This window comes from Danio rerio, chromosome 9, assembly GCF_049306965.1.
Source record: "Danio rerio strain Tuebingen ecotype United States chromosome 9, GRCz12tu, whole genome shotgun sequence".
Taxonomy (NCBI): domain Eukaryota; kingdom Metazoa; phylum Chordata; class Actinopteri; order Cypriniformes; family Danionidae; genus Danio; species Danio rerio.
This window is the reverse complement of record NC_133184.1, coordinates 11,341,050-11,357,317: the sequence shown is the minus strand read 5'-3', so window position 1 is coordinate 11,357,317 and position 16,268 is coordinate 11,341,050. Positions and strand designations below refer to the sequence as shown.

The 16,268-nt window shown below is 35.0% G+C and overlaps 1 protein-coding gene across 1 annotated transcript in view; it reads right to left on the bottom strand.

Moving 5' to 3' along the window:
- Positions 1-591: 591 nt before the first annotated feature.
- asic4a (acid-sensing (proton-gated) ion channel family member 4a) overlaps positions 592-16,268 on the bottom strand; it is a 190,694-nt gene continuing 175,017 nt past the window's right edge. Inside the window, 5 exon segments of the mRNA NM_214787.2 lie at positions 592-1,110; positions 8,957-9,076; positions 9,300-9,379; positions 14,017-14,108; positions 14,567-14,720. Coding sequence (NP_999952.1) covers positions 994-1,110; positions 8,957-9,076; positions 9,300-9,379; positions 14,017-14,108; positions 14,567-14,720 — 563 coding nt within the window. The 3' untranslated portion in view covers positions 592-993.

Sequence of the window (16,268 nt, the reverse complement as noted above, 5' to 3'; positions counted from 1 at the left end):
ATCGAACCACTTTTAAACATCCAGCCGTACGCTGTGGTGCACCAGATTACTCATAGTTTTGCGAATGTGCTGAGCAAACCCACTTTATCATTCTCCATGGAACCGATGCACTCAGTCTCATTCAAAAGCGAAACTAGGAACATAAGGTCTGTTTTATTAAACACTTTTGGGAGGTTTGGGAGAGAGTGGATCCATCAGCTGATAGATGGATGAAACAAACCTTTTCCATATGGCTACGGCAGCGGCTTCTTCTTGGGCTTTACTGTACACACATCATTCGGCTCTCCATTGGGAAATAACCTCAAAAGAAGATCATGTTGTTACTGCTAATGACACCCATTACCACTCACACGATACATCTCTATAAATAACATTACAAAAAAATTGGTGGATTATTCGATATACTTTAAGTTAAATTAATGGTAAGCCATTGGAGATAAAGGAAACATTTACCAGACATATCCAATAGAGATGGATACTTGTACTTTTCTGAAACACCTAAACTATTCTACACCGTCCCCATGATTTCGGTGAAATTCCAGAGTCTGGATCCTACGGGGGGTTGATAGCCATGATTCAAATACATCATTTACATTGGTAGAATTAATATATTTCACAAGATGAGAACTCACCGAATAAAACTCTAACAGCTGACAAAATAGAAAGTAAGAACGCAATGACCTGGAGTATAAAGTGGCTCTAGATGTCATGCAGTCTATGCCTTGATGTAACACCAAGGTCCCCGGTGTAGAAATCGTAGAGTCCTGCGAAAGGAATTGGGAAAGGGCAGGATTTCGTAGGGTCTCCTGCTGGACCGCAGCGTCCGATCCGTGTATGTCCGTTCGGTTAGAAGCGAGGGTTTAAGAGTTCGACTTTGGCTGTAGCTTTAACTGGTGACAGCGAGAAAGAGAGATTAACGCTGAGATCTGAGGGTCTTTCATCGAGCCCACCTTCAGCGCTCCTTCTGCAGACGTCAACAGCGGCAAGACCTTCCTAGCAGGCGAAGTCTTCGAACACTCGGTGGTGGGTGCGGTGGTGGTGATGGTGATTCGGGAGGATGGTGTTGGCGTAAGCTCCTTCTGAATGGCTCCGGCTCATCTCACTAGAATCCTGAGTGGAACAGAGAATGTCATTTCAGATTCGGTGAAGATACTTTAACACCCCATGTTCATTCCATTGTGAATAACCTGCCTGGACTAATGCTGTGACTCATTGTTTCATCTGTAGAGTGATAAAGCGAAAAGCCACTTGGGGCTGAGCATTATAGTGGTTTATCAATGTTAAAACTCGGTAAACTTACTGATTTGTGAGCTTTATAGAACATCTGGTAACACTTTACTTGGGAGTGTTTATAAAATCTGTATTATTATCAAGACATAACACCTTATGAATATGAAGGAGAGTTTAGACAATTGTTATTAAGTGCCATTTGCTCAGTTATGCCATTTTAAATGCAAAGGTGACATTAGCAATGTTTCCATCCAAGGATGCAAAATAAATTTATGTGAAAAACTGGAGTATTGCATAAAAGATGTGAAAATAAAGCAAAAATTCCATCCAATGAGTCAAGAAGAACAAAATCATCACTTCCTGATTAACTGGTGCCAGGGCCGGCGCGTCCATAGAGGCAACCTAGGCGGCAGCCTAGGGCGGAAGAATAGAGAGGGCGGCGTCCCTGACACTACCCTCACCACCCGCGCCCTCAGTTAGGCTATATCCACGTCTAGTGCGATAGAATAGAGAGGGCGGTGCCCCGACACTACCCTCACCACACTGCCCTCCATTATATCGGCGTCTAGGGCGGCAGAATAGAGAGGGTTGGGGTTGAGGGCGGCGTGACCGTCCTTTGCCTAGAGCAGCAGTTCAGCTTGCTCCGACCCTGACTGGTGCCAAATATCAACAGTAAAATCGGAATTTACTGCGGTAGGAGAAGCTCTTTGAATCTTCATTCATTCATTAATTTTCTGCCGCTTTTCTGGGGCTGGTTCGCGGAGGCAGCAGTCTTAGGAGAGAACCCCAGACTTCCCTCTTCCCAGACAGTTCCTCTAGGTCCTCCGGGGGATAACTAATAGTATGATAACACTAATACTAAAATGGCTTCAGTGTTTTAGAGAGACCAAAACAACATTTCAGATGTTTTACAATGTGCTCAGCATGCTGGTTTGTCCATTTACACACATTTTTATCATCGCACAATCTCTTATAAGAAAATCTCTTGAATTTTTAAATAATAATTTGTTTATATCCATTGTAGTTAACATGCCTTTTTCTAATCAAATAAAGTTTATCCTACTCAGTTATGCACAGTTTTTTATGTCCATTTTCAAAACATGTGCATTGTGTCGTTTCCATCAACCACTTTTTTTTCGCATATCTAAAATGTGCATAACAATTGGATGGAAAGTAGATATTGTCTCAGAAGTCTTTGTCATGACAACTTGACATTATCAAGACAATATAACTTGTCATAAATCTTGTCATAAACATAATTGACATGAGAGCATTGTAATTGTGTCGTAAGTTTTATGTGTCAATAATATTTTTCTTGACCATGACAACAGTTGTACAAATCAAATTTGTTATTAAATGTCATTTAATATTAATGATTCTGTTCTAAAATATGCAGTTGAAGTCAGAATTATTAGCCTCCGTTTATTTTTTCCCCGATTTCTGTTTAACGGAGAGATTTTTAAATATAACACATTTCTAAACATAATAGTTTTAATAACTCATTTCTAACAACTAATTTATTTTATCTTTGCCATGATGACAGTATATAATATTTGACTAGATATTTTTTTTTTTTCTATACAGCTTAAAGTGACATTTAAAGTCTTAACTAGGTTAACTAGGCAGGATAGGGTAATTAGGCAAGTTATTGTATAAAGATGTTCGAAAAAATATATAGCTTAAGGGGGCTATTAATTTTGACCTTAAAATGGTGTTTAAAAAATTGAAAACTGCTTTTATTCTATTCAAAATAAAACAAATAAGACTTTCTACAGAAGAAAAAAAATATTAGCAGACAACTTTGAAAATTTTTTTGCTCTGTTAAACATCATTTGGGAAAAAAAAAAAAAAAAAAATCAAAGGGGGGCTAATATCTCTGCCTTCAACCTTACATACAGTGGTCCCTAGGTATAACTTTTCTTGGTCTCGCAGTTTCGCAGATTTTTTTTGTGTGCAATTTAACATGCTTTTTTCCCGCCAGTGATTGTATTCTGCCTCCTGATTAGCACATTGTGTTGTGCATCCTAATTGGCTGTGGACCATTGTCAATCGATTTCCTCCGTGCTGTGTCACCTGTACAGTACAGAATTAATCAAGCTGGTTAAATTTACACTAGCAGTGTTGCTCTACAGTGCTATACTATATGTTTGCAAGTTTTCTCTCCACAATGCTGACGAAACATTCTGCACCGTCAAAGGCAGAGGAAGATGCTAACCATCGCACTTAAAATTGGACTTCTGGACATGCTAAAGTAAGATAGAAGATACACGAGTATATAAACAAAAAAGAAAAGTGTGAAAACACTTACGTTAATACTTTAATACCTGAGAAATTGTCTAGTTTTACAGTCTTAAAACATCTATAATATTTGTAAAAAATAAAGCGGACTTCTTTGCAGATTTTATCTTATGCAAACTATATGCAAACATATAGTATAGCACTTCAGAGCCACACTGCTAGCACTCAAAGATTTGTGTAAATTTGGCAAGCTGAATGAAATTACCTTCCACAATTATTAAGGGACCACTGTATCTAAATATGTTTTTAAATAATTTAGCACAGAATTGATACTTTGACTAAGAAAATGAGATTTATAATGGCCTAATAAAAAAAAAAATCACCTTTAATTTTTAAATGATAACTAAGTGAATGACACTTAATGACTGCATATAAGCATGCATAAAATCTCCATATTCATAATGTGTCATGTCATGATTTTAAATGTGTCATGACAGTATTATGAACACTCTCCTCAAGTAAACTATTACTGAATATAAACTATAGAGACAGAACATTGATTTATCTTTTAAAAAATAGATTTAAATTTAAAAATCTTGCATATTTATAGTATTATATATACATATATATATATATATATATATATATATATATATATATATATATATATATATATATATATATATATATATATATATATATATATATATATATATATATATATATATATATATATACATACAGTTGAAGTCAGAATTATGGTATTTATGGTAAATTTATGGTAAACTACAATTTCAGAAAGGGGTTTTTGATGTTACACTGCATAATAGATTATTTGTTGGATTAGGCAGTTTTACGAGTCAGCCAATCCAAACTTGCAAAATAGGTCATATTAGGAGAACATTTCTGATTGGCTATAAAAGCATGGCTTGCTTCCCTGTCCAGCCTACCGGACACAAAAAATTGACAGACAGCAATTGTGACATTCCACAAAATTTAATAAAGTTAAATTAGGTAAACAAATGAAAATAGAATACTTTAGCAGACAATAATTTAATTGCAAATACCTGAAGATAGTCTGTTCAAACGTACAGTATGATGAATATCCGTCATTAATCTTTGTACAATAAATTTTGTTTATAATGACTTTTCAGTAAACACGTAGCAGCAAAAAAAATCACCTTCAAATTTCAAATATGCTCACAGAAATGGTGTTTAATTGGTTTAAAATAAATAAATAAATAAACAAACAAATAAATAAATAAGCAAATAAAATAAAATATAGTATTGTATAAAAATTGTATAGAAAAAAAAAAAAATCTATGACAGTAAGATTGTGCCCTGAATGTGTGTATGTTGCTGCAGAACATTATGTTTGGCCTTTTCGATTGAGCGTATGTTTTTCTTCATCTATAATTCATAGAGTTTTAGAATGTTTTCCTTTAAAACTGTGGACAGGGAATCTATATTTAGTTCATATTTTACTGTATATTACATTCATGTACAGTATTTGAGGTTATGCACTGCACTTTACTGACATAATATATAGAACATATACTGAAATAAAATAGGGTTTAAACTGATATACAGGAATGTTTGTCTACCAAATTAGGGACGGCAACTTGTAGAAAGGTTTATCTACTAATTTTTAAGTAGTATACCTGTACATATTTGAGCAAACAGAAACATTAGGATTTTAACATTAAGAATTCAGATTTATTTTCTTACAGTGACCATAAAATCAGAGCCACAATTCTCAATGCAACATTTTAACATTTTATTAAAATGTTATTAATGTTTCTATAATAATAATAACAACAACAACAACAACAACAACAACAACAATAATAATAATAATAATAATAATAATAATAATAATAATAATAATAATAATAATAATAATTATTATTATTATTATCATTTATTCATTCATTCATTCATTCATTTTCTTGTTGCTTAGTCCCTTTATTAATCCGGTGTTGGCACAGCGGAATGAACCACCAACTTATCCAGCCTTTCCAGCCGCAACCACTGGGAAACATCCACACACACACACACACACACATACACACACACACACACACACACACACACACCCACACACACACTGACACGCACACACACGCTCATATACTACAGACAATTTATCCTACCCAATTAACCTGTACCGCATGTCTTTGGACTGTGGGGGAAACCGGAGCACCCAGAGGAAACCCACGCGAACGCAGGGAGAACATGCAAACTCCACACAGAAACTTATTATTATTATTATTATTAATGTTAATGATGCCATAGGAGTTTAATGATCGGTAACTTGGTTTATGTCTTATCTGAACTCACTTTTTTTTTTTAAGTGTAATGTGTGCGCTGGGCTTTGTTATTTTGCAAATATTTTTCATGCTCAAACAGCAACATAATATACTAAAGGGATGAAGAAAGGTTGTGCAATGTGATTAAATTACTGAAATATCACTGACATTAATATCGTAATATGTTCCAATGGTTTACGATTAATGAGCGATTTATTACAAAAGTTTCTTTGTTTGCCTGCCACTAACACACCCTCTGAAAGACCGTTCAGCACATCAGGCAAGGTAGTTTACAAGTCAATACACATCTCTGAGAACAAGCTGAGTCTACATGCTGCTTTTCTTCTCCAAAAATGTGTAACAATATTAGTATGCTGAAACATGGCAAAGAAAGCAGTATGACAGAAGAAATGTTACTTTCTTTCAAGTGCTTTTGTTTACCTGATTGTTCCTAATGTTTCCAGATTAAACAATACCAGTAGTGAAGTGATTGTGAAACTTATTTGATTTATATAGATATATAATAGCCCATTATTTTGAATACTATAACAATTAGATGGTATTTTCAAAATCACACAGCCTTGAAAGTTGAAATTGTAATAAAGTAAAATCTGGTTCCTTTTATGTTGCACTCCACTAATGTTACTGATACTGAAAACATCAGATTTTGATTTTAGATAACAATAGAGGTGAAAAAAAAAATCTTTCAAATAATTTGTGGCAATCTGATTACAGTTTTGAAGACTTTTTTGATGCCAAAAACGAAATAACCTCTGCAGTGATTCAAGATAGAAGCATCCTTTTCCATGGGTACGTTTCTGAAAACCATCGTTAGCCAGCTAAGGTCGGAAATTCCGTTGTTTTAACCATAGTTCATGATTTGGTGTTTCCCAAATCCATAGTTCATATGATCATTCGCAAACTGCGTTGCAAATTTGTATGTTTGCAACTATACCTCTAGAGCTGTAGTTAGAAACCTAGTTCCTGGCTGTTTTATATTCCCAGTTATCCCCCTAAGCCCTATTCATTTTGAACATTCTAACATTCAAACTTGCAATGATTTAGAAAAAAAGAGCATTAAAGTCATCTGTCTTATGCAAGTATTTTTTACAGTTCAGTTTGAGCAATCTTTATATTGACAATTGCGCTCTCTTTGTAATGCACTTTAAAATCATTTATGTAATTTTGAATGGAACCATGTCTCATGACGAAAGAAAGCTATAGGTGACTATGGAAAGCGGAATCTACGTTATGTCTCCAAAGCTTGTAAAAAAAAAAAAAAAAAAAAAAAAAAAAAAAAAAAAATATATATATATATATATATATATATATATATATATATATATATATATATATATATATATATATATATATATATAATTATTATACAAAATTATTAGTCCCCTTGTTTAACGGAGAGATTTTCCAACACATTTTTAATAACTCATTTCTAATAACTGATTTATTTTATCTTTGCCATGATTACAGTAAATAGTATTTGACTAGATATTTTTCAAGACACTTCTATACAGCTTAAAGTGACATTTAAAGGCTTAACTATGTTAATTAGGTTAACTAGGCAGGTTAGGGTAATTAGGCAAGTTATTGTGTAGCAATGGTTTGTTCTGTAGACTATTGAAAATATATAGCCTAAAAGGGCTAATAATATTTAGGTTAAAATGGTGTTTAAAAAATTTAAAACTGCTTGTATTCTAGACAAAACAAAACAAATAACTTGACTTGAGATTAGAATATGTGTTAGCTTTTTGTAAGTGGTTTTATGTTTTAGAATAGAAACATAGGCGCTACAGGATGGGCCATTTACATATATTGCAATGAATATGGAAAACGAGTGCATGTTTTTACTAAAACTAATGTATTTTTTAAAAAGCATGTGCGTGTAAAACATTCATTCATTCATTTCTTGTCAGCTTAGTCCCTTTATTGATCCGGGGTCACCACAGCGGAATGAACTGCCAACTTATCTAGCACGTTTTTACGCAGGGGATGCCATTCCAGCCGCAAACCCATCTCTGGGAAACATACACACACACTATTACACTACAGACAATTTAGTCTACCCAATTCACCTGTACCGCATGTCTTTATACTGTGGGGGAAACCCACGCGCATGCAGGGAGAACATGCAAACTCCACACAGAAACACCAACTGAGCCGAGGTTCGAACCAGCGACCCAGCATGTGTAAAATAATTTGCACAAAAAATGTTATGGGGATTTTCTTTAAAAGAGTCGTTACTCCACCTCGTTTAGAGCGTCATTATAATTAATTTTCTGTTCTGAACACAATGTAGCTGTTTTAGTTGTCTTTAATGCTAGTTCTCCCCGCCCATAGTTCCCACATGCCTGCCAGAGTGTGCTTCAATCTCTGCCTCAGCTGCATCAGATAAACAGCAAAATGACAGGCATGAAGTAACATTTGTGAGAAATACTACAGTAAGAACTTCCCAATGATTATTTGATGTATTTGTTGTGGAGTTTATTCAAGCCTTTCTGCAATGATGAGTCACACACAAGGTCATTACAAAGTTCACACACAAACACACAGAGACACACACATAGTGTGAGTGTTTAACTTTGCAATGTTTTTTGCATGGCAAATGTGACAGGATACATGTTAATATCCACTGCTGTATGTATATCTGTTATGTTAATGTACATAGTAAATCTGATTTAACAAAATATGATTTTCATCATAGATGCTCTGTAATATTTTGAGCAAAAGATGTAAAGGTTAAACAATAAAGAGTATTTACAGCCCTCTTTTGGGTTTTTTACCAGTGGTGCCTATACAGTACATACAGTATAAAGGCCATGGTTTCAGATTTAGATGCAGAACTATCAGTTTATATAATGATGTTAGGTCAGGACCTACTGGCCTCATGCTGATCTGAATTAGCTTGAGTCATACTGCGCTTCTCATGAATATAGTGTGCTCTGCCAACATCTATGTTCCTCTTCCAAGAACAGAAGATCGGATTGCAATGAGAACCAGGGAGATTTGATTCAATCCTGGTCTAAGCAGACTGCCTGGCATCCCAATCACAGCTCAATATCCTGCTGCCGATGTTGTATTTCCCTCCGGGCTTTGTTCCTATTCCCAGAGTTGATCTGTGCTGCATCCTAACACTAGCGCTCAAAGATTAGCATGTGGCTCACCTTAGCTTTCATTTCCTCCAGGTTCACTGTGGCGACTGTGCTGGCCTGTTGCTGCTGCTGGGTTTGCTTTTTGTCATCTCTTTGTGGCCTCAGCAAACGCTCCAACCTGTGTTTGATCACCTAGGAAAGCGAGGGGGAGCGAGGGTGAAGAGGGCAACAGGGAAAGTAGGACAAATGAGGGCTATAAACATAGTTTTGCAGCACCAGCGTTTCTGCTGCTCAGCTCAGAGGTTCGGTCTTATCTGCTCTTATGGGAAATACTGCTCACCGTGTAGGAGAACAGCTATGGCTCGAAAATGAATGGATGTGGAACAGGCAGAGGGCCAAAACAATGAGCGCCTACCTCATATACATAATCCAGAATTTCCAAGATGGTGAGGACGCTGGCTCCTATAAAAAGACCCATTTGCCCACCAATGTCCCCTGAAAATAAAAGATGGACAGAGACAATCTGCATAGGTGAATGCTGTTTTTTATGTATTTCTAAATAAAAGTCTTGTCACCTATCGATTTTTAGGAACAATAAATAATAACTTGAGATCAACTTCTAGTTGATCATTTGGTTTCAGAAGTGGCTAATGTGAAAGGCAAAGGCCTCTAGATTACGCTTATTTAGACTTTAAGTCTTGTCACTTAGCAGAAATAATGTACAGTATAGAATATAAAGTCATGGTGCGGCAGAAAAATCAATCATCTTAGATGCCTCCATCTTACCCCAGACATGCTCAATAATGATCATTTCTGGTGACTGGGCTGGCCAATCCTGGAGCACCTTGACCTTCTTTGCTATCAGGGACCTTGATGTGGAGGCTAAAGTATGAGGAGCGCTATTCTGCTTAAGAGTTTGTAACGTAATGGGCAGCACAAATGTCTTGATACCTCAGGCTGTTGATGTTGCCATCCACTCTGCAAATCTCTCATACACCCCTATACTGAATGTAACCCCAAACCAAGATTTTTCCTTCATTAAATTTAACTGATTTCTTTGAGAATCTTGAGTCAATGTTGGCTACAATAGGTGATGCAGTTCAACAGATGATTCATCAGAAAAATCTACCTTCTGCCACTTATTCAAATGATCAAGAAGTCAAGTTATTATTTGTTGCTCTTACAACTGGGTTCGACAGCAAGACTTTTGTCAGGTAGTGTAATTGTTTATAAAATGAAATTGACTGAATAAAATGATTTTTGTTATTAAATTAGAAAAAGAAAATTAATAAATCAATAAATAACAAGGGTAAAAACAGCAATAGAATATATGCTGATGTCAGTTAAAAAAACTGTCTAACAAAGAATGAGTTATTATAATTATCAGATGACACAAAATAAAGACAAATTATTCTTCTTAGGTACAATGTTCAATAATGAATAGCTAAAAATAAGACCAGGGACATTCATCAGCCTGAAATGATTTTCTTAATCTTCAGAAAACAAATGAACAAACTTTTAATCAAGTCTGAGAAATTTCTGCCTCTTATGCTTCAAAATGTTCAAAGAAAGTGAGAGTGAGAGAGTGAGTGAGAAAAAGAGGGATTAGAAGTAAAAAAATATATGAATTCTGAATCTTTAGATGAGGTATAATCACTTTATATGATCAAGAGATTATTATCAATATTTTTTTACGTATAGACATTGATCACTGAAAAAAACTGTAATAACTACTTGACACATAAAACAAAATTTCATTGGTCCTAGCAGAGACTCAAATATGATGCAAAGGTGAAAAAGATGAAAGGTTTTTTCACACTAGCACTTTTGGTCTGCACCTGGGTTCGTTTGATATTAAAGTATGGTACATTTAGCTAGAATGCTGTCTTCTAAACTCAAGTGCGCATCTACGAACTGTACCTGAGTCCGCCTGAAAGAAGTGGTCTGGGGTATGGTTCGCATGAACTCTAGTCTGGTTCAAATAAATGAAGTGAGCCTCCAAATGCATAACAATGTTTCGACTTCAAAACATTAATTTGTGTGTGTATGTTTTGGTATTTTACGTTTTAGGTATTTTTGCGGCAGATAGACGCAAGTTGCTCTCTGTATGTTACCAAAACCAAAAAAAAAAAAAATAAAAAAAAATAAGTAAAAGCTGAAAGACCAGTGTGAATATGTCTTTCCATTTTGGCGCCTTGACTTCCGTAGCCGTCGCCTATCAACAGCTGTACTCACAACAGCAGCTCAATGACGCAAGCATACTAGGGTTCAGGAGGAAAAAAAGAAGTTGTTAACACAAACCAGCCAAGAAGGTGGCAAGGAGGGAAAGTCAAACTTGGGTTTGGACCAGACAATTGAACCAAGTGTGAATTCACCCTTAGGGCTCTGTCATACACCTGGTGCAATGCTGCGCAAGGCGCAATGCAATTGTTGTTTACTTGTTTCAGCTTGGCGCGATAGTCGTTTTGAGGTTTTGCAGCACGCTGTTTAAATAGCCAATGCATTTGCTCTCATATGTGTAACCATAGGCGTTCTGGTCTAAAAGAGGCGTGTTAAGGCGCATTGCTGACGCGTTGCTATTTGGATGAACTATAAGAGACTGCACAATAAACCAGATCAAAGCTGGTCTAAAGTCCAGCGCAGAGTGCATTAGTTGTGTGCCTTGGTTAAACTTTGCTTAATACACTCAGGATGTACAGCAATACACAAATATTTTTACGAATGAAAAATAATTAAAGGATTAAAATCTTACAAAAATTATTATTTTCTAGTCTCCATAAATATAAAAACCAATGCCTCCATGCCTTCTTCATCTCAGGGGGCTTTTAGTTTATTCATGACATTTTGCTCTTGTATAATCTTATTATTATCATTAGTATTATATATATATATATTAGGGATGTAACGGTATTGTAAATACCGTCATACCGCAATATTAAATTTTTTCGATATTACCGAAGTCGCATGACTCGGTAAAACTATAGGTCTTCTGAGAAAATTTGCTCAGGCGAATGAAGCGAACGGGAGGTAGCTGAAACTTCATTTCCCATCAGCCCCGGCGTGGCCATAATCCTTTGCGGTCTGTTGTCGCTACAGATCCAGTAATGCGGAAATGGAGTGTGCTGCTAGTAGCGGAGATGAAAAAAAGATGGAAATGATCGAACCTAAAGCGGGTGTTGTCGCCGCGCGCGTGCTGAATAGCGGTGCTGTCGCACGCGTTCTGATCAGCTGTATTGTGGCGCGCGTATTGTAAAGCGCCGAGGGGGGGTTGAGCGCGCATAATCAAGAGAGGTGTTGTCGCGCGCCTACTGAAGGGCTGGACTGGACGGAGGTTGTGTCGCGTCGCGGGGGCACTTTTGATCGTTTTGGAAGGGCATTTTCTATCCAAGACTAAAAAGGGCATGTGCACTGCACAGGTTGAGCCCTATGTGTGCACGTGCCTGCAAGTTGGGGAATACGACTAATAACAGTCATGGGGACTGCAGAAACACAGCACACTGTTCAGATTGATGCAGACATTGACTTGTACCGCAAAGAGATCTCTATCTCACTCATGGTTTGTCTTCTCAAGTGGGGGAAAGACAATGCACAACGTTACCCCACTGCTGTCAACATGGGCCAAGTCATATCTCTCTTGTCCCAGAAACCTCAGTCCCAAATGAGAGGGTTTTTTTCTGTTGCAGGGGACATTGTAAATACCCAGAGATACCAGCTTTTACCAGATTATAGTTATATGATAATTTTCCTTTAAACCCATCTCTATCTAAGTGAGTGATTAAATGTTAAATGTGATGAGTTTTCAACAATACTAAATTGAAACTTTATTTTTTTACATGGTTTAATAATTTTTTGTTATTAAAATTGAAGTTCCTGTTTCAAAGCTAACAGATAGATGGCTAATTTGTATGTCATTGACACTTTTGGCACTTTTTTGGAGTATTTTCAAAAGTTTTTTTTTTTCCTGTAAATGATTCAATAAATACCGTACCGTGACATTCATACCGAGGTATTACCGTACCGTGAAATTCTGATACCGTTACATCCCTAATATATATATATATATATATATATATATATATATATATATATATATATATATATATATATATATATATATTTTTTTTTTTTTTTTTTTTTTTTATAAAAACAAGCTGAGATTTGCCCACCCTCTAAGGTTTTAGACCATATGGGGCATAGCATGTGTAATTGGAAATAACTCAGTTTTTTGACCACACTTCGTTATTATTGTTGATATATTCGTTTGTTGGAAATTAGTACTGAATTTAGAAATAGTTTTGAAACAAATCTTTGCGCTTAATAAACAAAACTAATTATGTATAGGCTAATGGCTGTCTGCCAACAACGTTTCCTTATCCACGAGAGTGAAAGTGAAAGTAAAGAATGAGAATGCTCATCTCTCATTCTCAGGCTGCACATGCTCTGTTTAACTGTTTTCTCTCTAGTAAAGCGTTCAGTTTTTCCACTACAAAGTCTGCCATGTAAATAGCAAATGCGCCATGACACAACCCAACTGACTCTTAAAAGGAATGGGAGATGAGACTCTGATTTGTTTTATTCTCAAAACACACCTATAACTTTTTAATATTATAAGTTCAACCTTGTTAGACCATGCACCACGGTGCAAAGTGGATTTTTCCATCCCTAAAATAGCAAAAGTGGATTCGGACACGCCCTTAATGCTTTTGTGCCCTGTGCTTTAGACTTTGCACATGGATCGTCAAAATAGAGCCCTTAGAGTTTCTCTGATTAAATCTGAATGCTGTATCAAATGTTTATGTGTAAACAAAAACCTAAATTCAGTCGCTCATTTGTTCATTTTACCAAGGTTAATTCATTCATTAGTTCATTTTACCAAAAATTTGAGTCTCTTGAGAGGGGTTATTTTGTAATGTCTTTACGATTTTTATGAAGTGTGTGGAATGAAAATGAATCTCTCAGATTTGATTCAAAATAACGTAGTTTGAGATCTAAACATAAACAAAAGTCTTAACATGTAAATAATTAGTTATTTATAAAATAGTTTTAATTTTATGATAAATTAACCTTTTAAAAAATACAGTTAATTTCATTTACGATTTGCAGTTTCTAAAGTGGACAATAAAGACACTCACCTAATAATCCTGCAACATCGTATGCTTTTTTCTGTTCTATTGTCTCATAATTAAGTGCTTCAAAGAAAATGTCCAAAACAAGGAAGTTGTCTCTGAAACAAAAGGACAACAGCATTAGATTTAAGTGTAAATAAGATATATTTATTAAACATTCAGAATCAATACAGTAAAAAATGAGACACTGGACCACAAAACATTTTTGTTTTACACAGTCAATTTATTTATTTATTTATTTATTTTTAAATAGAGATTTTTACACTCAAAGCGGAATAAATAAGTTTCAGTTGATGAAAGGTTTGGGTGATATTTGGTTGAGATATTTAATCGAGATAACTATTTAAAAATCGGGAATCTGAGGGTAAAAAAAAAAATCTAAATGCTGAGAAAGAAAGCCTTTTAAGTTGTCCAAATGAAGCTCTGGTTTCTTACAATAATTATGACCCATTCAATGTGTTTTTAGGGTATTGCCTTTTCAACATACAGACTGGTTTTGTGGTCCACATATTCACATATTGGTTTAAAACTTCAAAAGGCAGATTGGTAACCACACCTGATGTAGTCTTCGGACTTGTCGTATTTTCTAGATAAGTAGCGAGCCGAGCCCTTGCTGGGGATTTTAACCATGGACAGCTCTTTACCATATCGTGTCAGGTTACAGGGAGTCTCACAGAAACATGTGTCACCTGAACTTTTCTGCAACAGTGCTGCAAATAACACACACATGTCAGTTGGGAGCAGGAGACAGTTGTGTGTGTGTGTGTGAGAGAGAGAGAGAGAGAGAGAGAGAGAAAGAGAGAGGGAGAGAGCAGGTGCTTCATTCCACACCTGCACACACACACACACACACACACACACACACACACTTTCTTCATTCATCAAACTAATGTGGAGAGATAACACCAGCGCTAAATAATCATCCATGAGATGCTTGAAACACACTCAGCATGTTGTTCAGATTTAATTGGGTTTCTGAAGGGCATCCAGAACATCGTACACTCACACACACTCAACCTCCTTGAGAGGAAGCATTGTGAATGTCATGCTTAAATTTTTTTTGGTAATCAGGGCTTTCCTTTTAGAATAAAATTTAGTAACATGCTTTGACACTGCCTATTTGATTTATATTATTATGCGCCAATGTTACGGAACTGGGGAAGCTACTTAAAAACTTACAATCTCCCCTAATGTATCTGAACTACAGTCAAGCTATACTAGAAAAAAAAAAATCCCTAGCTAAGCTACAGGCTAGCTGCCTACACTAAATTAATGTAAAATGGCAAAAAGTTGTATAACTACAGTGTAAAAAAATCTGTTATTAAACATTACAGCCGTTAAATTACAGACATTTACTGTAGAATAACAGATGGTTAATTACAGACATTGACTGAAAAAATAACAAATAGTGAATTACAGACTTTTACTGTAAAATAGCAGATGTTAAATCACAGACACTTACTGTAAAATAACATATGTTAAATTACAGACATTTACCAGAATTCGAAGTGTAAGGAAATTTTCTGTAATTTAATGTCAGTTTTTTATGGTAAATGTATGTAATGTAATGTCTATTATTTTATGATAAATGTTTGTAATTTAAAAGTTTAATATTTGTTATTTTAGAGTAAATGTCTGTTATTTAACAGCTGTTATTTTATGGTAAATATCTGTAATTTAACAGCCGTTATTTTACAGTAAATGTCTGTCATTTAACAGCCATTATTTAACAGTAAATGTCTGTAATTGAATGTCTGTTTTTTTTTTTTTTCTCATAAATGTCTGTAATTTAACGTCCATTATTTTATGGTAAATGTCTGTAATTGAATGTCATTTTTTATGGTAAATGTCTGTAATTTAACATCCTTTATTTTTCGGTAAATGTCTGTAATTTAACAGTTGTTATTTTACGTTTACCTTAAAGAACTTTTTTTTACAGTGTGTGATATTTCACATAGTACAGCCATTTACATGTCACGCATAATTGAATGTTCAACCTACATATTTAAAATGAGCTGAATCAACACAATTCTAGAGTTTTTTTTTTTTTTTTTTTGAGCAACTCAAGTGTTTATTGTTCAATCCTCTAAATTTGTAAAAACAATTAAGATAACATGAAGTAATTGTGTGGAACCAAGCATTTGTTTTACAGTGAGGGTTGTTATTTGCATCGGAAACAATAAAACAGTATTATTACTTTTATCACAATAGTTTAAATCTATTTTAATATATTTAATATTTTTTAAAATTACAATTTT